This window comes from Triticum aestivum, chromosome 6A, assembly GCF_018294505.1.
Source record: "Triticum aestivum cultivar Chinese Spring chromosome 6A, IWGSC CS RefSeq v2.1, whole genome shotgun sequence".
In the NCBI taxonomy this organism is placed as follows: domain Eukaryota; kingdom Viridiplantae; phylum Streptophyta; class Magnoliopsida; order Poales; family Poaceae; genus Triticum; species Triticum aestivum.
Genome location: NC_057809.1, coordinates 17,915,138 through 17,940,353, shown reverse-complemented (window position 1 = coordinate 17,940,353; position 25,216 = coordinate 17,915,138). Strand labels below are relative to the sequence as shown.

At 42.5% G+C, this 25,216-nt stretch overlaps 1 protein-coding gene across 1 annotated transcript; it reads left to right on the top strand.

The window, feature by feature from the left end:
- Positions 1-22,331: 22,331 nt before the first annotated feature.
- LOC123130040 (expansin-B2-like) lies at positions 22,332-23,651 on the top strand. Its single transcript, XM_044549993.1, has 3 exons — positions 22,332-22,607; positions 22,702-22,811; positions 22,932-23,651. Exons 1-3 carry the CDS (start codon positions 22,424-22,426, stop codon positions 23,457-23,459), a joined length of 822 nt encoding a protein of 273 aa, XP_044405928.1. The 5' UTR covers positions 22,332-22,423; the 3' UTR covers positions 23,460-23,651.
- The last annotated feature ends 1,565 nt before the right edge of the window (positions 23,652-25,216 follow it).

Below are 25,216 nucleotides of genomic sequence, written 5' to 3'. Positions count from 1 at the left end.
AAAGTATATAACATATGCCCGTGATCACCTCCCGAAGTGATCACGGCCCAGTAGTATAGCATGGCAAACGGACAAGAGTGTAGGGCCACTGATGGAACACTAGCATCCTATACTAGGCATGTAGGATTGCAGGTAAAGGTAACAACATTAATAACAAGGACAGGCTATGCATCAGGATAGGAATATCGGAAAGCAGTATCATGCTACACTACTCTAATGCAAGCAGTATAGAAGAGAGTAGGCGATATCTGGTGATCAAGGGGGGGGGCTTGCCTGGTTGCTCTGGCAAGAGAGAGGGGTCGTCAACTCCGTAGTCGTACTGGGTAGCAGCGGCGTCGGTCTCGGTGTCTATCGAGAGAAGAGGGGGGAGAAACAATAAATATTTAAGCAAGCATATGCATAGTGATGCATGACATGACAAGTAACGGTGTTAGAGGTGCCCTAACGCGGTAATAGGTGATACCGGTGAAGGGGGATGACATCCGGGAAAGTATCCCCGGTGTTTTGCGTTTTCGGGCAGAGGAGCCGGAGGGGGAAGGTTGCGAGTTTGCTATGCTAGGGATGCGTGACGGACGAACAGGCTGCGTATCCGGGTTCGTCTCGTCCTTCTGAGCAACTTTCATGTACAAAGTTTTTCGATCCGAGCTACGGTTTATTTTAAAATGATTTTCTAAAGTTTTATTAATTTTTGGAATTAATTATTTAATTCAACATTATCCAGAATAGTAAAAGATGACATCAGCATGACATCATGCTGACATCAGCAGTCAACTGAGCAGTTGACTCGGTCAACTATGGGTGGGTCCCGCATGTCATTGATTGTTTAGCCTAATTAGTGTTTAACTAATCTAAGTACTATTTAATTAAACTAATTAGTTAATTAGGTTAATCTAGATATGATTAATTAACTTAATTATTTCCTTAATTAATTAATTAATTTAATTATGATTGTTTATTTAATTATTTTTATTATTATTTTTTTCTTTAATTCCTTTTTTTTATTAAAACATTTTGTGCGGGGCCCCCATGTCAATGACTCAGTGAGAGCCTTAGCGGGCGTTCGGGTAACGAGCACCAGCGTCGCTCGTGCGAAGACCGAGCCCGGCCGGGGTGGGGGCAAGGCAAGGCGAGGCCGTGGCCTCGCGAGGGCGCCGGCGCACTGCAGTAGAGGCCGGTGCGGGTACGGCGGTGGCTGGGACAAGCGCGGCCCGGCGAGGTGCTTCGCGCGGCAAGGAACGGGGACGGATCGCGGCGACCGCGGCGTGGACGGCCGTATCGATGGCGATGAGCAGCGGGGTAGAGGGAGTGGCCGGCGGCAGCGCCAGCGGTGGGGAAAGGGGTGCGGCCCGGTGGACGCAGCGGCATGGGCGCAAGAGGAACGCGGGCAGTGGCGAGGCGGGCGGCCCTGAGCAGCGCGGAGCAGGCGCAGGCGGCAGCGCTAGCAGGGAGCGGGGCGGGGCGGCGCGGTAGTGGGCCTCGATGGCCGGGGACAGAGAGCCAGGGAGAGAGGGAGGGAGGCCGGAGCTCACGGCGGGGCGTAGGGTTTTCGGGCAGCGGGCTCGATGGACTTCGGGGAGGTCCGACGAGGACGACACGGCGGAGCGGGAGGCAGTCCGACGAGGAAGTGGCGTCGACGAGGGGAGGTGTTGGGGCGACGTCGACGAGGTGATCCCGCGGAGGAGGACGGAGGCGCGGCGGGGCGGCAACGGGCGACGTCCGGGCCGCCGGCGACGAGGGCGGCGGGGCCATGGCGCGCAATGGCAGCGGGAGGGGTCGGGGGCGTCGGTTGCCCCCGATCCTGATCCGTTCGTGGGGGGGGGGGGAAGGTGCGAGGGGAGTGGGGTTTCTTCCCCGATCCAGATTGGATCGGGAGGGGGAGAGGGAGTGGGGATCGAGAGGAGTGGGGGGGGTTAGTGGCTAGGGTTTCGGGTGGGAGTGGCCTAATAGGCCAGTGGGCCAGTGGGCAGCGAGGGTGGGCCGGCCGACTGGACTGGTTGGCCCAGTTGGCCCCGAGGCCATCTGGGTCGTGGCCCAGTGGGGGGGGTATCCTTTTATCTCCTTTTTTGGCATCTTGTTTTCTTAATTAATTTTTTCTGTTTTATTTCTAGTTTCTCTCCATTTTAGTTTTTATAATTATGATCTTAGTTCCGAAAATAGTACCACTACTTATTCTAATGCCACTATATCTTGGGCACCTAAAAGAATTAGTTTAATATTTTATACTTTATAAAAGGCATTTAATTATTGGTTTTGGCTGTTGTTCTATTTAGTTTCAAGTATTTAAACATTTCCTAGCAATGTGGTTCCACCACCATAACCATCTATGATCTATTTGCTACAACTTGATCATTTTAGATTTGACAGTTGAAAACTTTTATTGTTTGACTCGATTTTAAATTTGAAATTTGAACGGGATTTGAATCATCGCAAGATTAACAACAGTAATCGTGGTGACGTGGCATCATTAACAGGGATTTACTGTAGCTTAATTATCCGGGCGTCACATCTTGGTGATGGAAAAAGGATTGTGAGGAAGACCTATGATGGCAGTGTGAAAAACTCAATCAAAGTTACTGAGTTGGAGGGCCCTTTTGGTGCTGTTGAGAATGATCCAGTTGAGTACAGCGTGCAATCACCTGATTCTGCTCACGATTGCTATGGTGAGGTGATCCCCACACCTCCCCTCTTACATGAAAACACTCTCAGGTTCAGCACCAGGACCCAAATGACCAATTTGGAGAAGGTGGAGGACAGAGCCAAAGCTGCCAGCAAGAAGAGGGACTTGGAAGGTACCAAAAAATCTAATAATTCTTTTGATATTCTGTCTAATTCTGACTTGATGCTTAGAGCTAGAAATATGGGTGTTATGATTCTTGATTGTGATTTTTCTAAAATTGATATCCTTAGAGAACTAGAACACATTAGAAATAGTGATGTAGAAAAACATACACCTCCTGATGAGGTGATGCTCGTCACTAATGGAAAAGGCGAGGATATCCCTATCAATCTGAATTGGGGAGATGAGCAGAACTATGATGTTTCTGATTTCACTACTGTTGGGTCTAGGAAAAAGAAAAAAAGTGCGCGTAAAATTCAAACATCTATATCCAGGCCCGGAACTAGAAGCCAGAAAGCAGTGGAGCCCACGGCTACTTCTGATAATGGTGCTATACCCCCTAGCATTACAACTAGGGGGAGGGGAGGGGTAAAAAATCAAAATGAACGGAATCTTTTGGAACTGTAGAGGGGCAGGTAAAAGAGGGATGATCACCTGCTTCTCTGATCTGATTAAAGATCATTCCCTAGATTTCCTGTGTTTACAGGAGACGATGAAGAGAAGATTCTCTCCTAGTTTCTTTAGAAAGATTGATCCATACGGTACTTTAGACTGGAATTGGATCCCTTCGATTGGCAAGGCTGGGGGTTTACTCTGTGGGGTCAAGAGAGAAAATCTGGAAGTTGTTTCTTGGTCCCTAGGGAAATTTATTCTTCAAGTTACTATTTTCAATGTTAAAAAATAGTGTGTTTGGTCTTTGCTTAATGTGTATGGTGTGGCCCATGATGAGTCCAAAGATGAATTCCTCGCGGAACTGGCCAATTATTGTAGCCACCGAATGCCTTACATTGTGGGTGGTGATTTCAACATCCTTAGACATAGTGGAGAGAAAAACAAAAAAATGATGGCCTCCCAGTATGTTGACAGGTTTAATGCTATCATTAATACCTTATGCCTTCGTGAGATCTTTGTGGAGGGGGGGATGTTTACGTGGTCCAATAATCAAGCCCACCCCACCATGGACAAACTTGACAGGATTCTTATTAGCTATGAATGGGAAGATCTATTTCCCTTAGTTACTGTCAGGAGACTGGTCCGAGATGTCTCTGACCATAATCCCCTCCTTATGTCCACAAACAGCTCGCAACCTCAATCTCCTAAACCTAGAGAGTTTAGATTTGAGATGAGCTAGATGGCCAATGAGGAATTCCTCCCGTTGGTCAAACAAATCTGGCAGAACCCAGTCAAGTCCTCTGACCCTATAGATGTCCTAAATATCAAGTTGAAGCGATTTAAAAAGTTTTTTAAAGGCTGGGGTTCTGATAAATTCGGGCACACCAAAAAAAGAAAAAAAGTGATCAAGGACGAGCTTGCATCCATAGAAGCTATGGAAGAACAAGGTCCTCTTGATCCTGATACCCTTGTTAAAAGAGCCTCTCTTAGTGGCGAACTCCAGCAGCTCATGGTGAATGAGGAATTATATTGGCTTCAACAATCACACGAAACTTGGTTGTTGAAGGGTGATCAAAACACTGCTTTCTACCATAGGATTGCCAATGGGAAGAAACGTAAAAACATGACCAGCACCAATTCTTTGAACTTTTCAAATGTTTCAGACTTATGTTTCATTAAGTAGATATACCCATATCTGCTTAAGTCATCTGTGAAGGTGAGAAAATAACGATATCCGCCACGAGCATCAATATTCATCGGACCACATACATCTGTATGTATGATTTCCAACAAATCTGTTGCTCTCTCCATAGTACCGGAGAACGATGTTTTAGTCATCTTGCCCATGAGGCACGGTTCGCAAGTACCAAGTGATTCATAATCAAGTCGTTCCAAAAGCCCATCAGTATGGAGTTTCTTCATGCGCTTTATACAAATACGACCTAAACGGCAGTGCCACAAATAAGTTGGACTATCATTATCAACTCTGCATCTTTTGGCTTCAACATTATGAATATGTGTGTTACTACTATCGAGATTCATCAAAAATAGACCACTCTTCAAAGGTGCATGACCATAAAAGATATTACTCATATAAATAGAACAACCATTATTCTCTGATTTAAATGGATAACCGTCTCGCATTAAACAAGATCCAGATATAATGTTCATGCTCAACGCTGGCACCAAATAACAATTATTTAGGTCTAATACTAATCCCGAAGGTAGATGTAGAGGTAGCGTGCCGACCGCGATCACATCGACTTTGGAACCGTTTCCCACGCGCATCGTCACCTCGTCCTTTCCCAATGTCCGCTTAATCCGTAGTCCCTGTTTTGAGTTGCAAATATTAGCAACAGAACCAGTATCAAATACCCAGGTGCTACTGCGGGCTCTAGTAAGGTACACATCAATAACATGTATATCACATATACCTTTGTTCACCTTGCCATCCTTCTTATCCGCCAAATACTTGGGGCAGTTCCGCTTCCAGTGACCAGTCTGCTTGCAGTAGAAGCACTCAGTTTCAAGCTTAGGTCCAGACTTGGGTTTCTTCTCTTGAGCAGCAACTTGCTTGCTGTTCTTCTTGAAGTTCCCCTTCTTCTTCCATTTGCCCTTTTTCTTGAAACTAGTGGTCTTGTTGACCATCAACACTTGATGCTCCTTTTTGATTTCTACCTCCGCAGCTTTCAGCATTGCGAAGAGCTCGGGAATAGTCTTATTCATCCCTTGCATATTATAGTTCATCACGAAGCTCTTGTAGCTTGGTGGCAGTGATTGGAGAATTCTGTCAATGACGCAATCATCTGGAAGATTAACTCCCATCTGAATCAAGTGATTATTATACCCAGACATTTTGAGTATATGCTCACTGACAGAATTGTTCTCCTCCATCTTGCAGCTATAGAACTTATTGGAGACTTCATATCTCTCAATCCGGGCATTTGCTTGAAATATTAACTTCAATTCCTGGAACATCTCATATGCTCCATGACGTTCAAAACGTCGTTGAAGTCCCGATTCTAAGCCGTAAAGCATGGCACACTGAACTATCGAGTAGTCATCAGCTTTGCTCTGCCAGACGTTCATAACATCTGGTGTTGCTCCAGCAGCAGGCCTGGCACCCAGCGGTGCTTCCAGGACATAATTCTTCTGGGCAGCAATGAGGATAATCCTGAGGTTACGGACCTAGTCCGTGTAATTGCTACCATCATCTTTCAACTTTGCTTTCTCAAGGAACGCATTAAAATTCAACGGAACAACAGCATGGGCCATCTATCTAAAATCAAACATTCATAAGCAAGATACTATCAGGTACTAAGTTCATGATAAATTTTAGTTCCATTAATCATATTACTTAAGAACTCCCACTTAGATAGACATCTCTCTAATCCTCCAAGTGATTACGTGATCCAAATCAACTAAACCATAACCGATCATCACGTGAAATGGATTAGTTTTCTATGGTGAACATCATTATGTTGATCATATCTATTATATGATTCACGCTCGACCTTTCGGTCTCCGTGTTTCGAGGCCATATCTGCATATGCTAGGCTCGTCAAGTTTAACCTGAGTATTCTGCGTGTGCAAAACTGGCTTGCACCCGTTGTAGATGGACGTAGAGCTTATCACACCCGATCATCACGTGGTGTCTGGGCACGACCAACTTTGGCAACGGTGCATACTCAGGGAGAACACTTCTTGATAATTTAGTGAGAGATCATCTTATAATGCTACCATCAATCAAAGCAAGATAAGATGCATAAAAGATAAACATCACATGCAATCAATATAAGTGATATGATATGGCCATCATCATCTTGTGCTTGTGATCTCCATCTCCGAAGCACCGTCATGATCACCATCGTCACCTGCGCGACACCTTGATCTCCATCGTAGCATCGTTGTCGTCTCGCCAATCTTATGCTTCTACGACTATTGCTACCGCTTAGTGATAAAGTGAAGCATTACAGGGCGATTGCATTGCATACAATAAAGCAACAACCATATGGCTCCTGCCAGTTGCCGATAACTCAGTTACAAAACGTGATCATCTCATACAATAAAATTTAGCATCATGTCTTGACCATATCACATCACAACATGCCCTGCAAAAACAAGTTAGACGTCCTCTACTTTGTTTGTTGCAAGTTTTACGTGGCTGCTACGGGCTTAAGCAAGAACCAATCTTACCTACGCATCAAAACCACAACGATAGTTTGTCAAGTTGATGCCGTTTTAACCTTCGCAAGGACCGGGCGTAGCCACACTCGGTTCAACTAAAGTTGGAGAAACTGACACCCGCCAGCCACCTGTGTGCAAAGCACGGCGGTAGAACAAGTCTCGCGTAAGCGTACGCGTAATGTCGGTCAGGGCCGCTTCAATCAACAATACCGCCGAACCAAAGTATAACATGCTGGTAGGCAGTATGACTTATATCGCACACAACTCACTTGTGTTCTACTCGTGCATATAACATCAAACCATAAAACCTAGGCTCGGATGCCACTGTTGGGGAACGTAGTAATTTCAAAAAAATTCCTACGCACACGCAAGATCATGGTGATGCATAGCAACGAGAGGGGAGAGGGTTGTCTACGTACCCTCATAGACCGAAGCGGAAGCGTTGACGCAACGTAGAGGAAGTAGTCGTACGTCTTCCCGGTACGACCGATCCAAGCACCGTTACTTCGGCACCTCCGAGTTGTTGGCACACGTACAGCTCGATGACGCTCCTCGGGCTCCGATCCAGCAAAGCTTCGGGGATGAGTTCCGTTAGCACGACGGCGTGGTGACGATCTTGATGTTCTACCGTCGCAGGGCTTCGCCTAAGCGCTGCTACAATATGACCGAGGTGGAATATGGTGGAGGGGGGCACCGCACACGGCTAAGGAACGATCACGATGATCAACTTCTGTGTTCTAGGGTGCCCCCCTGCCCCCGTATATAAAGGAGCAAGGGGGAGGCCGGCCAGCCCTTGGGGAGCGCCAAGGAGAGGGGGGAGTCCTCCTCCTAGTGGGAGTAGGACTCCCCTTTCCTAGTCCAACTAGGAATAGAGAGGGGGAAGGAAAGAGAGGGAGAGGGAGAGGGAAAGGGGGGCCGCCCCCCCCCCCCCTCTTAGTCCTATTCGGACTCCCCATGAGGGGGGCGCCACCTCCTGGGCTGCTGCCCTCTCTCTCCCCTCAGGCCCACTAAGGCCCATTACTTCCCCGGGGGGTTCCGGTAACCCCTCCGGCACTCCGGTTTTATCCGAAATCACCCAGAACAATTCCGGTGTCCGAATATAGTCGTCCAATATATCGATCTTTATGTCTCGACCATTTCGAGACTCCTCGTCATGTCCATGATCACATCCGGGACTCCGAACAACCTTCGGTACATCAAAATACATAAACTCATAATGAAACTGTCATCGTAACTTTAAGCGTGCGGACCCTACGGTTCGAGAACAATGTAGACATGACCGAGACACGTCTCCGGTCAATAACCAATAGCGGGACCTAGATGCCCATATTGGCTCCTACATATTCTACGGAGATCTTTATCGGTCAGACCGCATAACAACATACGTTGTTCCTTTTGTCATCAGTATGTTACTTGCCCGAGAGTCGATCGTCGATATCCAATACCTAGTTCCATCTCGTTACCGGCAAGTCTCTTTACTCGTTCCGTAATACAACATCCCGCAACTAACTCATTAGTCGCAATGCTTGCAAGGCTTAAGTGATGTGTATTACCGAGAGGGCCCAGAGATACCTCTCCGACGATCGGAGTGACAAATCCTAATCTCGAAATACGTCAACCCAACATGTACCTTTGGAGACACCTGTAGAGCACCTTTATAATCACCCAGTTACGTTGTGACGTTTGGTAGCACACAAAGTGTTCCTCCGGCACACGGGAGTTACATAATCTCATAGTCATAGGAACATGTATAAGTCATGAAGAAAGCAATAGCAACATACTAAACGATCGGGTGCTAAGCTAACGGAATGGGTCATGTCAATCAGATCATTCAACTAATGATGTGACCCCGGTAATCAAATGACAAATCTTTGTCCATGGTTAGGAAACATAACCATCTTTGATTAACGAGCTACTCACGTAGAGGCATACTAGTGACACTCTGTTTGTCTATATATTCACACATGTATTATGTTTTTGGTTAATACAATTCTAGCATGAATAATAAACATTTACCATGATATAAGGAAATAAATAACATCTTTATTATTGCCTCTAGGGCATATTTCCTTCAATGAGTTCCTAACTAGACCCTTTAGTGAGGAAGAGGTTCAAAAGCCCTTTTCTCTATTGACACCAATAGAGCCCCTGGACCCGATAATATTCCAGCAGAGTTCTATCGATTCTATTGGGATGTTGTTAAAGATGATATTATGAACTTGTTTAAGGCCTTTCATGAAAGGACGATGGATGTAGAGAGATTGAATTATGGGACTATTACCCTGATTCCTAAAATTAACGGGGCCAAAAAAATCCAAGAAGTTCGACCTATTTGTCTTTTGAGATGCCCCTATAAGTTGATCACCAAAGTTTTGGATAACATGGTTGCTGTGTTTGCTTACAAACTTATCAGTCGCCACCAAAATGCTTTTATCAAGAAACGTAATATCATGGATGGGATCCTGACATTGCACGAAATTCTACATCACACTCATGTCAAGAAGAAAACAGGAATTGTCCTGAAACTTGACTTCGAGAAAGCATATGATAAGGTTAACTGGGAGTTTTTGCTTGAATGCCACAAGATGAGGGGCTTCAACACAAAATGGTGTGAATAGTTGGAGAAAATTCTTCATAATGGTACAGTTAGTGTCAAAATTAATAACACCACGGGCCCTTACTTCCAAAGTCATAAGGGGTCCGACAAGGGGACCCCATGTCCCCTTTTCTTTTTAACATTGTTCCTGAGTGTCTTACTAAGATGATACTTAATGCCTAGAAAAACAATTTATTTAAAGGGCTGGAAGCTGATTTAATTCCTAACGGGGTGGCTGTTCTGCAGTATGTGGATGATACAGTTATTTGCATTGAAGATAACATTGACAAGGCAGTCAACCTTAAACTTCTCATGTACTTGTTCGAATTGATGTCCGGTCTCAAGATTAATTTCCTTAAGAGCGAGGTGTTGTGTGTTGGGGGAGGGGGGATGATTCGACCCTCAGGAAATATGCTGACCTATTTGACTATCAAATTGGTCACTTCCCTATGAAATATCTAGGGGTGCCAGTCAGCTACTCCTCTCTGAGAAACTCAGATTGGGAGTTTGTTGCTATTAGATACCTTAAATGTTGTAACTCCTGGATTGGCAATGCTTCCTCATCCGGAGGGAGGCTAACCCTTTTGAATTCTTCAATGTCCAGTATTGCTTACTACTATATGTCTATGTTTCTCCTCTCCAAAACTTTTATTGAGAGATTAGACAAGTATCGCCGCAAGTTTTTCTGGTGTGGTGGGATGGGGAAGAAATGATACTACCTGGTCAAATGGGCCAGGGTGTGTAGGTCTAAGAGCAAAGGAGGCTTGGGGTGAAAGATCTCCACAAACAAAATATATCTCTCCTAGTAAAATGGTGGTGGGAACTTGATAAGGGAGAAGGTTTGTGGCAAGAAGTGGTCAGAGCTAAATACCTTAAAAACAGCTCGGTTGCATCTGTCAAACCCAGATTCACTGATTCTCTAGTCTGGAAGTCTCTTTCGAAAGTTAAAGACATTTACATGGCCGGGAGAAGGATAGTAATCAAATCTGGCAACATAGCCCGTGTGTGGCTGGACCCTATTGGTTCCCACCCTCCTCTTTGTGATCTATATCCAGATCTTTTTAGTGTTACTAACTTTCCGAATGATACTATAGCCCAATTTAAATCCCGGGCTGGTGGGGGCATGTTCAGACGCAGGCTGAATGCGGATCTGACCCGTCAGCTAGAGGGGGTGTAGGGGGCCGTTGATAACATTATAAACTATGATGAGGGCGACGGTGTTGAATGGAGTTTTGGTCCCAAAGGTAGATTCACTACCAAGTCAGTTTACTCTTATCTGGAAAAAGATCTTGCTGGTTGTGACTATAGGTGGATTTGGAGGGCCAAATTACCTGTCAAAATATAGATTTTTCTATGGCAACTGTTCCAAGACGCTGTTCTCACTAGGGATGTGATGAAACGTCGAAACTGAGCTAGCAACCCTTGTTGCTCATTCTGCAAATGCAGGGAGACTTACCTGCATCTATTCTTTCTGTGCCCCGTCGCTAGGGTCGCCTGGCGCACAGTTGGTGCAGTGCTGGGTACTGACTTGTGCCCCAACAACATATGTCAGTTCTACTCTTGGTGTTATGCTTTTCTTCCCCATGGAGAGAAACACTTTACTGTGGGGCTTGTGGCCATCTACTGGGCCATTTGGAACCGCAGGAATCAAGCTACATTTGAATTCAAGAAACTGTCATCTCCTTTTGAGATTGTTTTCAATGCTTGTGCACATCTTTCCTACTGGGCAGGTTTGTTGAAAGGCGAAGAACGAACGGAGCTGGAGCAGGGCGCGGCACTTCTGAAGATGAACGCTAAGAAGATGATGAGCCTTTGTGCGTCTGCATATACGGGGACCACCCAGGGGTGACTCTTGGCAGCGGACCCCTCCTTTTGAAGCTCATTCTCTTGAAGCTGGCCGCGATTGATGTTAGGCTCTTCGTTATGTTGTCCCTGTCTCCCTAGTACTGGTGTTTGCTTTCTGCCTCTGCTTAGGTTGTGGTGTGGGTTTTGAAACCTTTGATACCTTTGTGGTGAGTTGTTAGTGCTCCAGGGTTTTCGCCCCATGGTGGTCGTTTCGATTGCGAGAAACTACGCGTGGATTTCTTACTATCCACAGACCTGGCAAAACAAGTCTGAATTACTAATAACGTCTTAGTTACTAGACATTTTATGTAAGAATGAGACCTTTAGTTCCTTGCATATAACCCAACACTTTCTTTCCGGCCTTGCAGTTGTTCGGTCATGGATTTGATTGGAATTTGTCAACAATTCCGGTTAGAAAAGCCAAATCCAGGCGTGTACAAACTTGAGAGTACATGATGCTTCCGACAACTGAAGCATAAGGAACCGACTTCATCTGATCAGTTTCATATTACTTCCTTCAACATTGAAATGTCTGAAACTTATCGCCCTTGAGTATAGGAGCAAGTGAGACTACACACTTATGCATATTGAATTTCTTCAATATTATCTCAATGAATACCTATTGTCATAGTCCTAAAATTGTCAACCTACTTCCTTTAAATTTAACATATATGCAGTTATCCACGACATTTTCCATAAAACCAAAAGTTTCGATAATCTTATCAAACTTAAGCTAACACTCTCTTGAAGCTTGCTTTAAGCCATAAATTGATATCTTTAGACGGCATGCTAAATGTTCCTTCCCTTCCACAACAAAGCCTTCCAGCTGAGCCATGCAAAGATCCTCTTTTAGGTCACCATTTAGAAATGTTGTTTTAAAATCCGTTTGGAGTAGTTCTATGTCATAATGAGCTACCAATGCCGTGATGATTCTGATAGAATCTTTGATTGACACACGAGGGAATGTTTTTATACTTGATTCATTCTCTATGTCTGAACCCTTTTCCCACAAGCCTTGCCTTGAAACTTTTGAGATTCACTTTGGAATCATACTTGGTTTTGGTCCACCAATGATTACATCTTTTCATCTTGAAGGTGCAGCCTCTCTCGAAACCCACCTAATGTGTAACTACAAATACTAATTATCAATCTCCAATCCTTTGCACTTGTCCCTATTCAAAATATTGCCATGGACTCCACGCGGCACATTGACGGTGGATTGAACCCAATTCTAATAATTTGATGCCGCCAATGTCACATTATTTTACAATTTTGAAATGGTAGTGAGCATCTCGAGGTCCTATATTTTTTTCATTTATTCTAATGACCACGGTAATGCGCTCTCTTAGATAGAGTTATACAATCTATTATGTGCACTTCGCCTCTTCATAGCACTAATGCTTTTCTTGCTTAAAACCATTTGTTGTATATATGTCTCTATATTATCCTTAGCCCCCGGATTCAGTTAATTTATGATCCAACCTTTGATACTATCTTACTTTAAATTTTCAGGGTAAATAATCTAGCACACTACCAACAAAGAGATGTACAAAATTAGGATGTTGATACATGACGCTTGGAGCATTTGTTTTGGCTGATTTCAGTTTATAGAAATCAAATTGTTTTCGTTAGTATTTACCTGCACTTGACTTCAATTACAGAAAAAAAGAGTTGCACAGGATCTGAGAGAGCTTTTATTATCTGCATGTCCTATCATCACACGATCTGTTAGGAAGTCAAATGACCGGAATAGTTGTGTGGTGCTTGTTAATTAGTGTCTCTACAAAGGTGAACACATGTGTTTGAAAGGTATAAACTTATAAGGAATTCCATCCAAGAGGAATTCAAGCTCTCATGGACACAAAGAGATCAAGGAGCTTTAGTTGTTTTGTCCTTAACTTGGTTTCGCCAGCACCCTCTATTTTAGTCTAAACAATCTTTTTGACATCAGATAACATTTGCATCAATGGTGTAGATGGATTTTCTGAATCATTCTAGTGGACATATAATGTCGCACGTCTTATTTTCTATTCGCTTTTCACTTTAAATCTAATTTGTGTTACATATTTTTGCTTATCTATTAATAATGGTGCTAAAATACAAAAGGAAGGATGTCATCCTTAGAATTGTGCATTTATACAACAAACAGGCATATCTTTGATACTAATATTGCATTTATATGTCCTCTAAGTTGATGGTGGGCTATGTATCTCTTCTATATATTATATTTATGTCATACTATTGTATGTTGTATATCTTGTTATTACAAATATCAAGGGCCACAGAGTTCAATGTATTTAACAAATATTGCATTTATATTCTCTTGCACTTTAAAAGAACAATAATAATTTAATATTTAATATTTTCCTATATTCAAATAAGTAAATTTCACATGTGCTATTTCATTAATTTATATAAGCACTATATTTATTATGTCGTTCTCTAGAGATATGTCTCTTTTTTCATGTTATTAGAACAAGCACGCTATAACTATTTAAAACTAGCAAGATATGTCAATATTAATTAGTGAGAGATACATCAGTGCATCATCAATAGCTAGGGTTTCACCACCCATCCCCATAAATACGACAAGATAAAGACTTACTGGCCATTTTCAAGTATAAATATAAAAAGGTATTCTTCTTTTAATATTGCGACATTAATAGCACTCCATGATTTCATATAACTCTAGGATCATTGCCTAATATTTGATTGTGACTCATCATAAATAGTAGCATCACCATGCGAATACATATGAAATAAATGTCATTGATCCATATAAAAGAGCGAACAAAATTTATCTTGAATCGGCAAGATTTGGCAACAATATTGGTAGTGGAAATGCATTAATGTGATCATTATCTAAGATGTTATTGTGGCTCTCTATATATAGGAAGTGATCACATGGTGGAAAATAAGAAAGAAGGAGAAGCAGAAAAACACTAATCTCTTTGTCCTCATGGCACTCGCTAAGAACAGTGGAGGATGGCCGACAGTCATGTGTTCCATTGCTATTGCTTTCATGGTGCTTTCCATGATGTGTTCTACCTTCCCATCGTGCCATGCAGGCACTGGTATGTGGCATTTTATACTCGTACTTTTTGTGAACTTTCCTATTGTTCAAATTAGTCAACACATTGCTAATATATCTTGTTTGATCTGCGTGTACATGTTGCATTTGCAGAATCTGTTCATAATGTGGTTTGTGAGACTCTCGATCCCTGTAATAGCCCGAGGTGTGAAGACATGTGTCATCGTATAATGCAACATCGATTCAGACACTATTGCAAGACCCATAATGTTCAAATTCCAAACTGTTGTTGTATAGAACAATAAAATAATTGCTGGTTCTCTTGCTTGAGCCATGCAATGTTGAATACATTGATATCAATAAAGATGTTTTTCAAGTAATCTAGTTACTTAGAGATGTCATAGGCCACTCTCAGGGCGCATGTCACCTCTGCAAAAAATAAGCCCACCAAGGTTAAAATACATATATGGAAGCTTGGGTAACCAAGAAAGAGATATACTCACTCGTCTTATCAAGGAAAAAATATAAGTCATATGAGAACTAAGTAAATAATTCCCTACACATGTGTGTGTATATTTGATTAGGCGTGGTAATTATGAGGATCGCAAGTATTCCCGCATACAAACTCTCTATCTATGCAGCGAGGAGCCCCCTATTTTCTTGTTTATTTTTTTGTTTTTGTTTTTCCTTTATATATAATTTGGGATTTAAAAAACTTTCCAAAATATAAAAAAGTTCGTGGAGCCAAAAAATGAACCTCAATTCGAATAAGGTTCACGAGTTTGAAAAAATGTTCATGATTTTAAAACATGCTCGTGAATTTAAACATTGATGAACATTTTTTATCAGATGAACAAACTTTCAATTTGATGAACATTTTATGAACTTGATGGAAAAATTCTCAATTCAATAACATTTTATGGAAAAATTAGAAGAAATTTTTTATAAATGGTTGAGCATTTTTTGATTTTGAAGAACATTTTTGAATTTGATCAAAAAATTTAAAAATTATGGTGAAATTTTTTTGAATACGATAAACATTTTTTCAATAAAAATGGACATTTTCAGTTTTGGAACTTGATGAACAAATTATCAATTCAAGAGCAGTTTTTTGAAAATCGCAAATTCTTAAAAACTGGTTGAACTTTTTTGTATTGGATGAAGACTTTCTTAAATCATGGTTCACAAATTTTGAATATGATGAACAAATTTTTAATTTCTTGAACATTTTCTGAATTAGATGGACTTTTTTGAATTCAGTGATAAAAACAATAAAAATAAAAGTAACAAACGGAGATGAAGAAGAAATTAAAAAAGAAAACAGAAAACAGAAAAGGAAAATAAAACAATAAATAAATAAACTGGGAGACATCGCGCCCCACATGGGCCGGCCCAGAAGGCACGCAGAGGAGGAGCTGGGGGGTGCACTACGTAATTCCCTATTGGATGCACGTTAATTAGTGAGAGATACATCAGTGCATCATCAATAGCTAGGGTTTCACCACCCATCCCCATAAATACGACAAGATAAAGACTTACTGGCCATTTTCAAGTATAAATATAAAAAGGTATTCTTCTTTTAATATTGCAACATTAATAGCACTCCATGATTTCATATAACTCTAGGATCATTGCCTAATATTTGATTGTGACTCATCATAAATAGTAGCATCACCATGCGAACACATATGAAATAAATGTCATTGATCCACATAAAAGAGCGAACAAAATTTATCTTGAATCGGCAAGATTTGGCAACAATATTGGTAGTGGAAATACATTAATGTGAGATCGTTATCTAAGATGTTATTGTGGCTCTCTATATATAGGAAGTGATCACATGGTGGAACATAAGAAAGAAGGAGAAGCAGAAAAGCACTAATCTCTTTGTCCTCATGGCACTCGCTAAGAACAGTGGAGGATGGCCGACAGTCATGTGTTCCATTGCTATTGCTTTCATGGTGCTTTCCATGGTGTGTTCTACCTTCCCATCCTGCCATGCAGGCACTGGTATGTTGCATTTTATACCCCTACTTTTTGTGAACTTTCCTATTGTTCAAATTAGTCAACACATTGCTAATATATCTTGTTTGATCTGTGTGTACATGTTGCATTTGCAGAATCTGTTCATAATGTGGTTTGTGAGACTCTCAATCCCTGTAATAGCCCGAGGTGTGAAGACATGTGTCATCGTATAATGCGGCATCGATTCAGACACTATTGCAAGACCCATAATGTTCAAATTCCAAAATGTTGTTGTATAGAACAATAAAATAATTGCTGGTTCTCCTGCTTGAGCCATGCAGTGTTGAATAAATATATTTAATAAACTAATATCAATAAAGATGTTTTTCAAGTAATCGAGTTACTTAGAGATGTCTTAGGCCACTCTCAGGGCTCATGTCACCTCAACGGAAAATAATCCCACCATTGTTAAAATACATATATGGAAGCTTGGGTAAACAGGAAAGAGATATACTCATCTTATCGAGGAAAAAAATATAAGTTATATGAGAACTAAGTAAATAATTCCCTACACCTGTGTGTGTGTGTGTGTGTGAATACGTTTATTTTTTATAGATGAACATTGTTTGATACTAGGAAATATTTGATTAGACGTGGTAATTAGAGGATCCCAAGTATTCTCGCATACAAACTCTCTATCTATGCATACATGCGGTAATGTACAAAGATCGCACCCAAACTTTGTTTCTACGCACATACATGGTGATGCATGCCATGTTGATATGAGCGTACAGACTCAGTGGCCATCAAATGAAACATGATTCAAAAGGCTATTCCTAAAGGAGAACAATATGAACATCAACAATATGAGAATTTATGTGTTATATTTGCCCATTGAAATTATGGGAATATATCCTTTCAAGAGACCATTTTGATTTTCCCCTGGGTGGGACACAAACAACATTTATACATTTTTCATTGAGAAAAATGTTGTTTTTTATTTTACATTAGTGTATCATTTAATAAGTGATGCCGTCAACTAGTTTCCAATTTGTGCAACACATGCCAGGGAGAGAACCCCCGCGCACCCCCGCTGCCCCAGTGCGCCCATTTTGGGCCGGTCCATGAGTGCCAGAGGGGAGCCCCTTATTTTCTTGTCATTTTTTTGTTTTCCTTTTATATATAATTTGGTATTTTGAAAAACTTCCCACAATTCAAAAAATGCGAATTTCTAAAAAGTTTGTGGAGCCAAAAAAGTGTCCCTGAATTCGAATAATGTTCACGAATTTGAAAAAATGTCCATGATTTTAAAAAAATGTTCGTGGATTTGGATATTGATGAAAAAAATCATCACGTGAATAAATTTTGAATGTGATGATCATTTTTTGAACTTTGATCAACAAATTCACAATTCAAGAACATTTTCTGACAAAATTAGTTGAAATCTTTGAAAACATTTTGACCATTTTTGTAGTTTTATGGGCATTCTTGAATTTGATGAATATTTTTAAAAGTTACGGTGAACATTTTTTCAGTAAGATGAACGTTTTTTGAATTAGATGAACATTTTTCATTTTGTAAACTTGATGAACAAATTCTCCATTCAAGAACACTTGTTTGAAAATTGGAACCTTTCAAAAACTAGATGAATATTTTTTGTATTTGATGAACATTTTTTAAATTATGCTGCATAAATTTTGAATATGATGAACAAATTTTCAATTGTATGAACATTTTTTGAATTAGATGGAATTTTTTGAATTCGGTGAACAAAAACAAGAAAAAGAAAAAACGGAGATGAAGAAGAAATTAAAAATTGAAAAAGAAAACATAAAAGAAAAAAGAAAGAAACTGGGGGACCTTGTGCGTTACATGGGCTGGCCCAGAAGGCGCGCAGGGGGCTATGGGGCAAGTATTAGCAAGCATCCGCAAATACTGAGACGTTCATTAAGGTAAACCCAACCATAGCATTAAGATATATTGGTTGCCTTTCAACCCCATATGCATCAATTTCTATGGTGTGGAGAGGTTTCGGTCACTCATGTTGCCGTATGCATAGTTCTATCAACATGCTACTAACACTAAGGTGTGATCCACAGACGCTCTCATATGATGGGCACCAAAGGATAGTAAGATAATGACATGCAACTCAAACCAATCATAACAATTCACCAATTAACCCATAGGACAAAAATAATCTACTCAACTATACAAAAGATGCAAGAAATCATCATATAATAATTCATAGCATCCAGAACCATGTTGAAGTAGGGGATTGCAACGGGTTGTGGGGGAGTGGACCGCTCAATAGAGAGGGAGGGAGGTGATCAAGATGTCGGTGACGGTGAAGTTGTTGAGGACGATCACCGCGATGATGGTTGCCCCGGCGACACTGCGGGGCCACTAGGCGAGAGGGGAAGAGAGCCCCTCCTTATTCTTACATTGCCTCTCCCCTAGATGGGGATAATTTTCCTCCTAATAGCAACTCTAGCAGACCCCGCAAAAAGCCCTGACCCGCAAAATAACCGCCAAAACGCGGGTCGGCGTGGAAAATCCCACCCGAACAGACCCTGCAAACGTGGTCGGCCCGCAAAAAATTTCGAGGGGCGGGGCAAAATCTCGGCCCCAACCCGCGAATACGCGGGTTGCCACCTCGCCCCTACGGTGCCCCGTATCGCAGTGAAGTCATTGGTGGGAGGGTCATTTCAGCCCGCGCCCTTTCCCCATCTCCTTCCGCCGCCCGCCCGCCCTTGGTTCCGCCCGTCCGCCGCCGGCGATTCTGGCCCAATCTGCGGGCGGAATCGCACCGCGGGGGCATGCCCCACCCTCTAGCACCGATTCGCTACACCCTCCCCCCTCCCCGGATCCAGCAAGAAGATCGGCCCCTCGTCGCTATCACCGCCGGGGATCGGCCGCCCTCGAGCCCACCCCTCATCGCCGCCCGGGATCACCCGCCACACAAGCCGCCGGTCAGTGTTTGTTTTGTGCTTTGTGTCGAGTGTTATGCCTAGTTGATTGACGAGGCATGCGATTCTTGACCATGTAGATGGAATTGAGCCCATGCGAGAACTTCTTGCTCTCCGATTCGGACGACTCGGATGTTGAGACGATGATTGCGACCTTTCGGCAGCATACATTAGTGATGTCACTTGCCTTGAAGGAGTACGAAGACGAGAACCGAAAGAGGCGGCGAGGATCGACCGTCGGGCATCTTTACATTCCTCGGAATTGCCATCTCGGGAACGAGATGTTGATGCAAGACTACTTCGCGGAGAATCCAATATATCCACCGCACCTCTTCCGGAGAAGGTACCGAATGTGTCGATCCCTCTTTGTGAAAATTGTTCAAGCTTGCGAGGCAAATTGTGGATATTTTACTCAAAGAAGAAATGCTGCGGGCTTAAAGGGATTTAGTGCATATCAAAAAATCTCCCCAGCTATGCGGGTGATTGCATTATTTAGTTTGCTTCGGTGATTTGAATATTTTTCTGTAATGTGGATGATTGTTGTATTATGTTGGTATTGAATAATTATTTAGTTTTCTTCCAGGATTTGAATAATTATTTTGTAGTGTGGATGTTTGTTTTATTTTTGTGGTGTGGTATTGATATTTGCGGACCGGCAGGATGCGGGATGCAGCGGCGCAAGAGCAGACCCTGCAAAGCCGGTCCGTAAAAAAGTATATTCCACGAATATCCTTTTATACAGGGGTCTACCTCTGCCGCCGTCCGCGCCGGCCCACAAAGCCGTTTTTCCGCGAACTGCAAACGCGTTTTGCGGGCCGGCGGGATGCGGGGTCCGCTAGAGATGCTCTAAGTCTTTGTCCTTCATGCCTCCCGAAGAGGTGAGAGCCCCTCCGAGATTGGATCTCTCTTGTCTCTATTTATCTATTTTTGGGTACTGTATCTGAGACCGAGCACCGTTTCTTAAAATTCCAGAGATTCCTAATTCTGATTGGGCTTAAACTTTTAGGGATTTTCCCCCATAAAATTAGCTTTCTTCTGGCGAAAGAAGGACTCCAACCAACATCCACAACCCCCACGCAGATGTGCCCTAGGCCACGCCTATAGGCTGCGTGGTTCCCTCGGACACCGCCTTAGGATGATTCCTCCGCCCAAAAATCTGATATATTCCATCAAAATTTCACACAAAAAATCAACTCATTCCAGCTCTGTGAGTTTTTGACTTAAATACCAAAAAAACAATAGAAAATAGGAACGGGATTAATAGGTTAGTTCAAATAAATATTGTGCCAAAAACATAAATAAATGATATAAATAGATATAAATAAGGCATGAATACTTCATAAATTACAGATACATTTGAGACATATCACTTTTGCAGAATCCTCCTTACATTTTACAACAAAATATTGATTCTATATGAGGGCGTCAAGCCAAGTTTCATGTTTTTCAGACTTCATTTATATTTTCAGGAATTAAAATAGCAACAATTTCCATGTTCGGACATGTGTCTTGGCACCCTGATGTGGAATTCCATTGCTTTCTTGGATAATTCCTAAATTATACTAAAGATTACAAATAAGATTTTCAAACCAGTGTTTCAAAACAAAATCATGCAATTGCAACTGCAATTTCAAACCAAAATCATGCAACTGCCATTCAAATTTGACTTGTATGCACTAAATATCTAGAAATGAAGGTAATGATTTAAATGTAGAAACAGGCCCTGAAAATTGCTAAGTTTGACATTTATAATGTAATGGTCTATCTTGGGTGTAGAAAAATTAGAAGCTCAACTGATGAGGAAACCGCAACTTTGCCTTAAAATCTGACTCATTCCCCTTCGGAACCTAGATTCTACCTCGGAGATGGTCCGGTTTCTAAGCAATGTACATAACGACTTTTGCAAAACCTTCTCAAGTTTTTACTGCAACATATTTATACCATATGAGGGTGCAATGCTAAGTTTCATGTTTTTTAGAATTTTTGAACATTTAATTAAATTACGTAAAACCAGTCAACTTCATTTTCGTGTTCAAGTCTAGGCACCCATATATTTTGTTTTTTTTCTTTTCTAGGATAAGGCCTAAACATAGAGTAAAGAATACAAATAGGATTCCTCGCAGAAAAAGTACACGAATAGGAATTTTCAGCTCATTTTTTTCTTTTTCATGCACTTGCAACTCAGATTTGAATTATATGCATGAAATGCCTAAAAATGCACTAAATGACTACAAAAGGAAATAGTGACGGGGAAAGAAAATAAAAGAGAGAAAACAAATAATGTAAAAGGAATAGAGCATAAATGCAAAAAAAATGAAACAAAAAAGTGAGGAGAAAAGGGGGGAAAAACTCGGCAAAGCATGTGTTTGTAGAGTGTCACAACTCGGCAAACATGTGATTTGCCAAGTGGCGTCCTTCTGCTAGTGTTTTCTTCATGGAACTTGACTGGTCATGTTTGCCTATTATCCGATGAAATGTACTCGGCAAACAACCCGTGACTAGGAAAAGTTCCATATTTCAATAGTGAATTTAGTATATATAAAAAAAATCCAACCATGACCATCGACAAAAGAAAGCTGGACATGGTTAGCAAAACTGTACGTGAGAGTACCTACTTTCTTGCAAACATACTAGTATTTGGAATGTCTCCAATCAGGGCTTGAGGATATAACGTGGGGCCTGATCTTAGGGCATGACGATGGTCTGACTTTGTCTGCAACCAACAACTTGACTTGTGCACCCCCAAATGATTAGCGGATGCTCTGCGATCACCGCCAAGGTGTGATTTTATATATAGTCGTATGTACGCGCGTAAACCGGCCGGTGCCTGTATTCCTCCATGATTCCCTCCGTAGCCATGTTACCTTGGAGCCCTAAACACGCCATACGCGTAGCCGTCTCGTCGGATGCAACTGCAACATGCGCCGACTCGTCGTTCCCACCTCATTTTGCCCATTGGCCTGCCTATAAATGCCCTGGCAATGTCATCCCGTCCAGCCATCACAAGTTCACAACACAACACAAACAAACAGGAGTAGTACAACTACTTCTGCAGTCTCCAGCGAGTAGTCTAGGAAGGTTCATAGTCCACCTATAGTGCCAATATGGCTGGCGTCTCCACCAACGACATTGCCATTGTGCTTGTGGCACTTCTCTCCGTGCTCGTCACGTCCGTCTGTTCTGCGGCCAACTACGACACCTCCGCCGCCAGATCCTACAACTCCGGCTGGCTGCCCGCCAAGGCCACCTGGTACGGAGCGCCCACCGGCGCCGGACCCAACGACAACGGTACGACCATATATATATACACATTTGCATGCATCACGTTCGCAGTGCCAACTTACATAGTAATAATGCTGTTCTCCTCCATTTGGATTTGCAGGCGGTGCTTGCGGCTTCAAGAACGTCAACCAGTACCCTTTCTCCTCCATGACGTCCTGCGGCAACGAGCCTCTGTTCGACGGTGGCGCAGGCTGCGGCAGCTGCTATGAGGTACGTACTACTGCATTACTTATCTGATACCCGACAGTGTCAGTTAAATTAGTTGGTCAAATCCAAACCTACCACGTGCATGCAAAGTATGCATCGTTGACCTGTACGTGTTTCATCCAGATCCGATGTGTCGCCGCCAACAACCCTTCCTGCTCCGGCCAGCCGAGGAGGGTGGTCATCACCGACATGAACTACTACCCCGTGGCCAGGTACCACTTCGACCTCAGCGGCACGGCGTTCGGGGCCATGGCCAAGAACGGCCTCAACGACAAGCTCCGCCATGCCGGCATCATCGACATGCAGTTCAGGAGGGTGCGCTGCAACTTCCCGGGCATGAAGGTCACCTTCCACGTCCAGCGTGGCTCCAACCCTAACTACCTCGCGGTGCTCGTGGAGTACGCCAACGTGGATGGGACCGTGGTGCGGATGGAGCTGATGCAGACCAGGAACGGCCGCCCCACGGGGTTCTGGGAGCCGATGCGGCGCTCCTGGGGATCCATCTGGCGGATGGACACCAGCCGCCCGCTGCAGGGGCCCTTCTCCATGCGCATCACCAGCGACTCCGGCAAGACGCTGGTGGCCAACAATGTCATCCCGGCCTACTGGCGGCCGGACAAAGCCTACGGGTCCAACGTCCAGTTCTATTGATTTTGGCTCAATTAATTAGGTGCTTCTCCGATGGATTCCGGTCGAATTGGTGCTCCCGGATTTCTCTTCTCACCAAACGCTACCTATTGTTCATTGTGAGTGATAAGAAGTTGTATAATGCAAAGTCTTTAGCAAGGTATATTTGTAAAAAAGGAACCGGTGATTTCTTAAGTATCAGTGTTTATTTGTATTCTAGCACATAAGCTTACTTAGACACCACTGTTATCCGAAAAAGAATCGGGGCTTAAGGAAAACCAGTTTGTATTTGCAAGCTCCTCTACATGGTCCAGATATTGCTAGCTAACTGGATGATCAACATTGTCTGGCCAATGCATGTTGCCGGGCTCTTTTCTAGCTCACTACCCCGTGGATTAGAGCTGCGCAAGACCGAGTAGTATGTCGGTTTTCTACCTTTGTTTCTATTTTTTTCTCTTTTTGTTTTTTATTTATTTTTATTTCTTTTCTAAAATTACATGGATACTATTTTTAAATCCTTATTTATGAAAATAACACACACATTTTATGCATTCAATTAAACATGGCGAAAACAATTTAATTATGTCTTTTTGCATAGAACACCGGGATATCACCAAACTTCACAAGTGAGTAGAACACTCGACCATTTTTTCTAAGAAAAAAACAGAAATATTTGTATTTGAAAAAAAAATTAGTTTTCCTATTCATTCGGGTGTATGTGGATCCATGTTCACCGATCTATTCTGTCATGTTTCATTGACGCCGGTCTTCTCAAAAAATTACTCACGCGATCGGTGCCCTTGCATTCCCCAACAAAGCAGTTAGCATGTCGTCGAGAACAGGGGCAGAGCCAGGATTCAGGCATAGGGGCGGCCAAACGATGGTCAAGCGAGAAAATATTTTTTTTCCCTCGCGAACTATCCAATAGTTATATATCCAAGTATATTTTGCATTTAATTTGTCTAGACAGACTTCTTTTCAGCTGGATCGTGTCTAGCTATAGTTTTTTTTTGCAGGTTGTCTAGCTATAGTTAATATTGTCAATAGTTCCACGTATGCGCCAAGTAGACCAAGTGATAATCAAACTACTCTGAAACATGACATGAAATGTCTTGCTACAAAACATTGTCATATGGAAAGAACAATCATTGTATAGCCAAATGGCTGGCTTCTAGCTTGTATTTATACATATTTAAATGGCAAATCCCCACAAAAATAATATTTGAATGGCAAATCATCACTAATTGTATTAGAACTTTTTTTTGTTGTATTAGGCAAAAGTATTCAAAATTGCCAGAACACATACCTAGAGAAATAAATCTAGCCTCTGCTCATCCCCTTTGTCTCTAGGTAGAAGTAGATTGGCTGGTCGTTGTTGGCATACTCTAGGCAACCGTCACTGCTCACCGATTTTTCAGATCCAAGCTAGAATGATTGCGGGTGCGTATGCCCTAGTATGGTGATGCATCACAAATCACATAGCCAAAATAATAAAAATCGGATGAATAAGTTCGAAACGATACAAGATGTGAATTGAGAGAGATTAGTAGAAAGTGTGATGTGTTAACCTTGCTATTTCATTGGCTACATCCTCAAGAATCGACGAGCAGCAGCTTGTGCATTGTGCCGCCGTAAGAGTCAGATAGTGAGTGGGAAGAGCAGGAGGCTGGCATGCGGCAAGGGCACAGGACGGCGGCCGCGCGGTGATTGTCTACATCCCGAAGAATCCACGCACGCGCTAATCACGGGAGATAATGCCCGACGCGTAGGACACAAGAGAG

Coding starts and splice junctions, on each gene's coding strand:
- LOC123130040 (XM_044549993.1), top strand. CDS start 22,424: ATGGCTGGCGTCTCCACCAACGACATTGCCATTGTGCTTGTGGCACTT. Junction 22,608..22,701: donor CGCCGGACCCAACGACAACG/GTACGACCATAT, acceptor TTGGATTTGCAG/GCGGTGCTTGCGGCTTCAAG. Junction 22,812..22,931: donor GCTGCGGCAGCTGCTATGAG/GTACGTACTACT, acceptor TGTTTCATCCAG/ATCCGATGTGTCGCCGCCAA.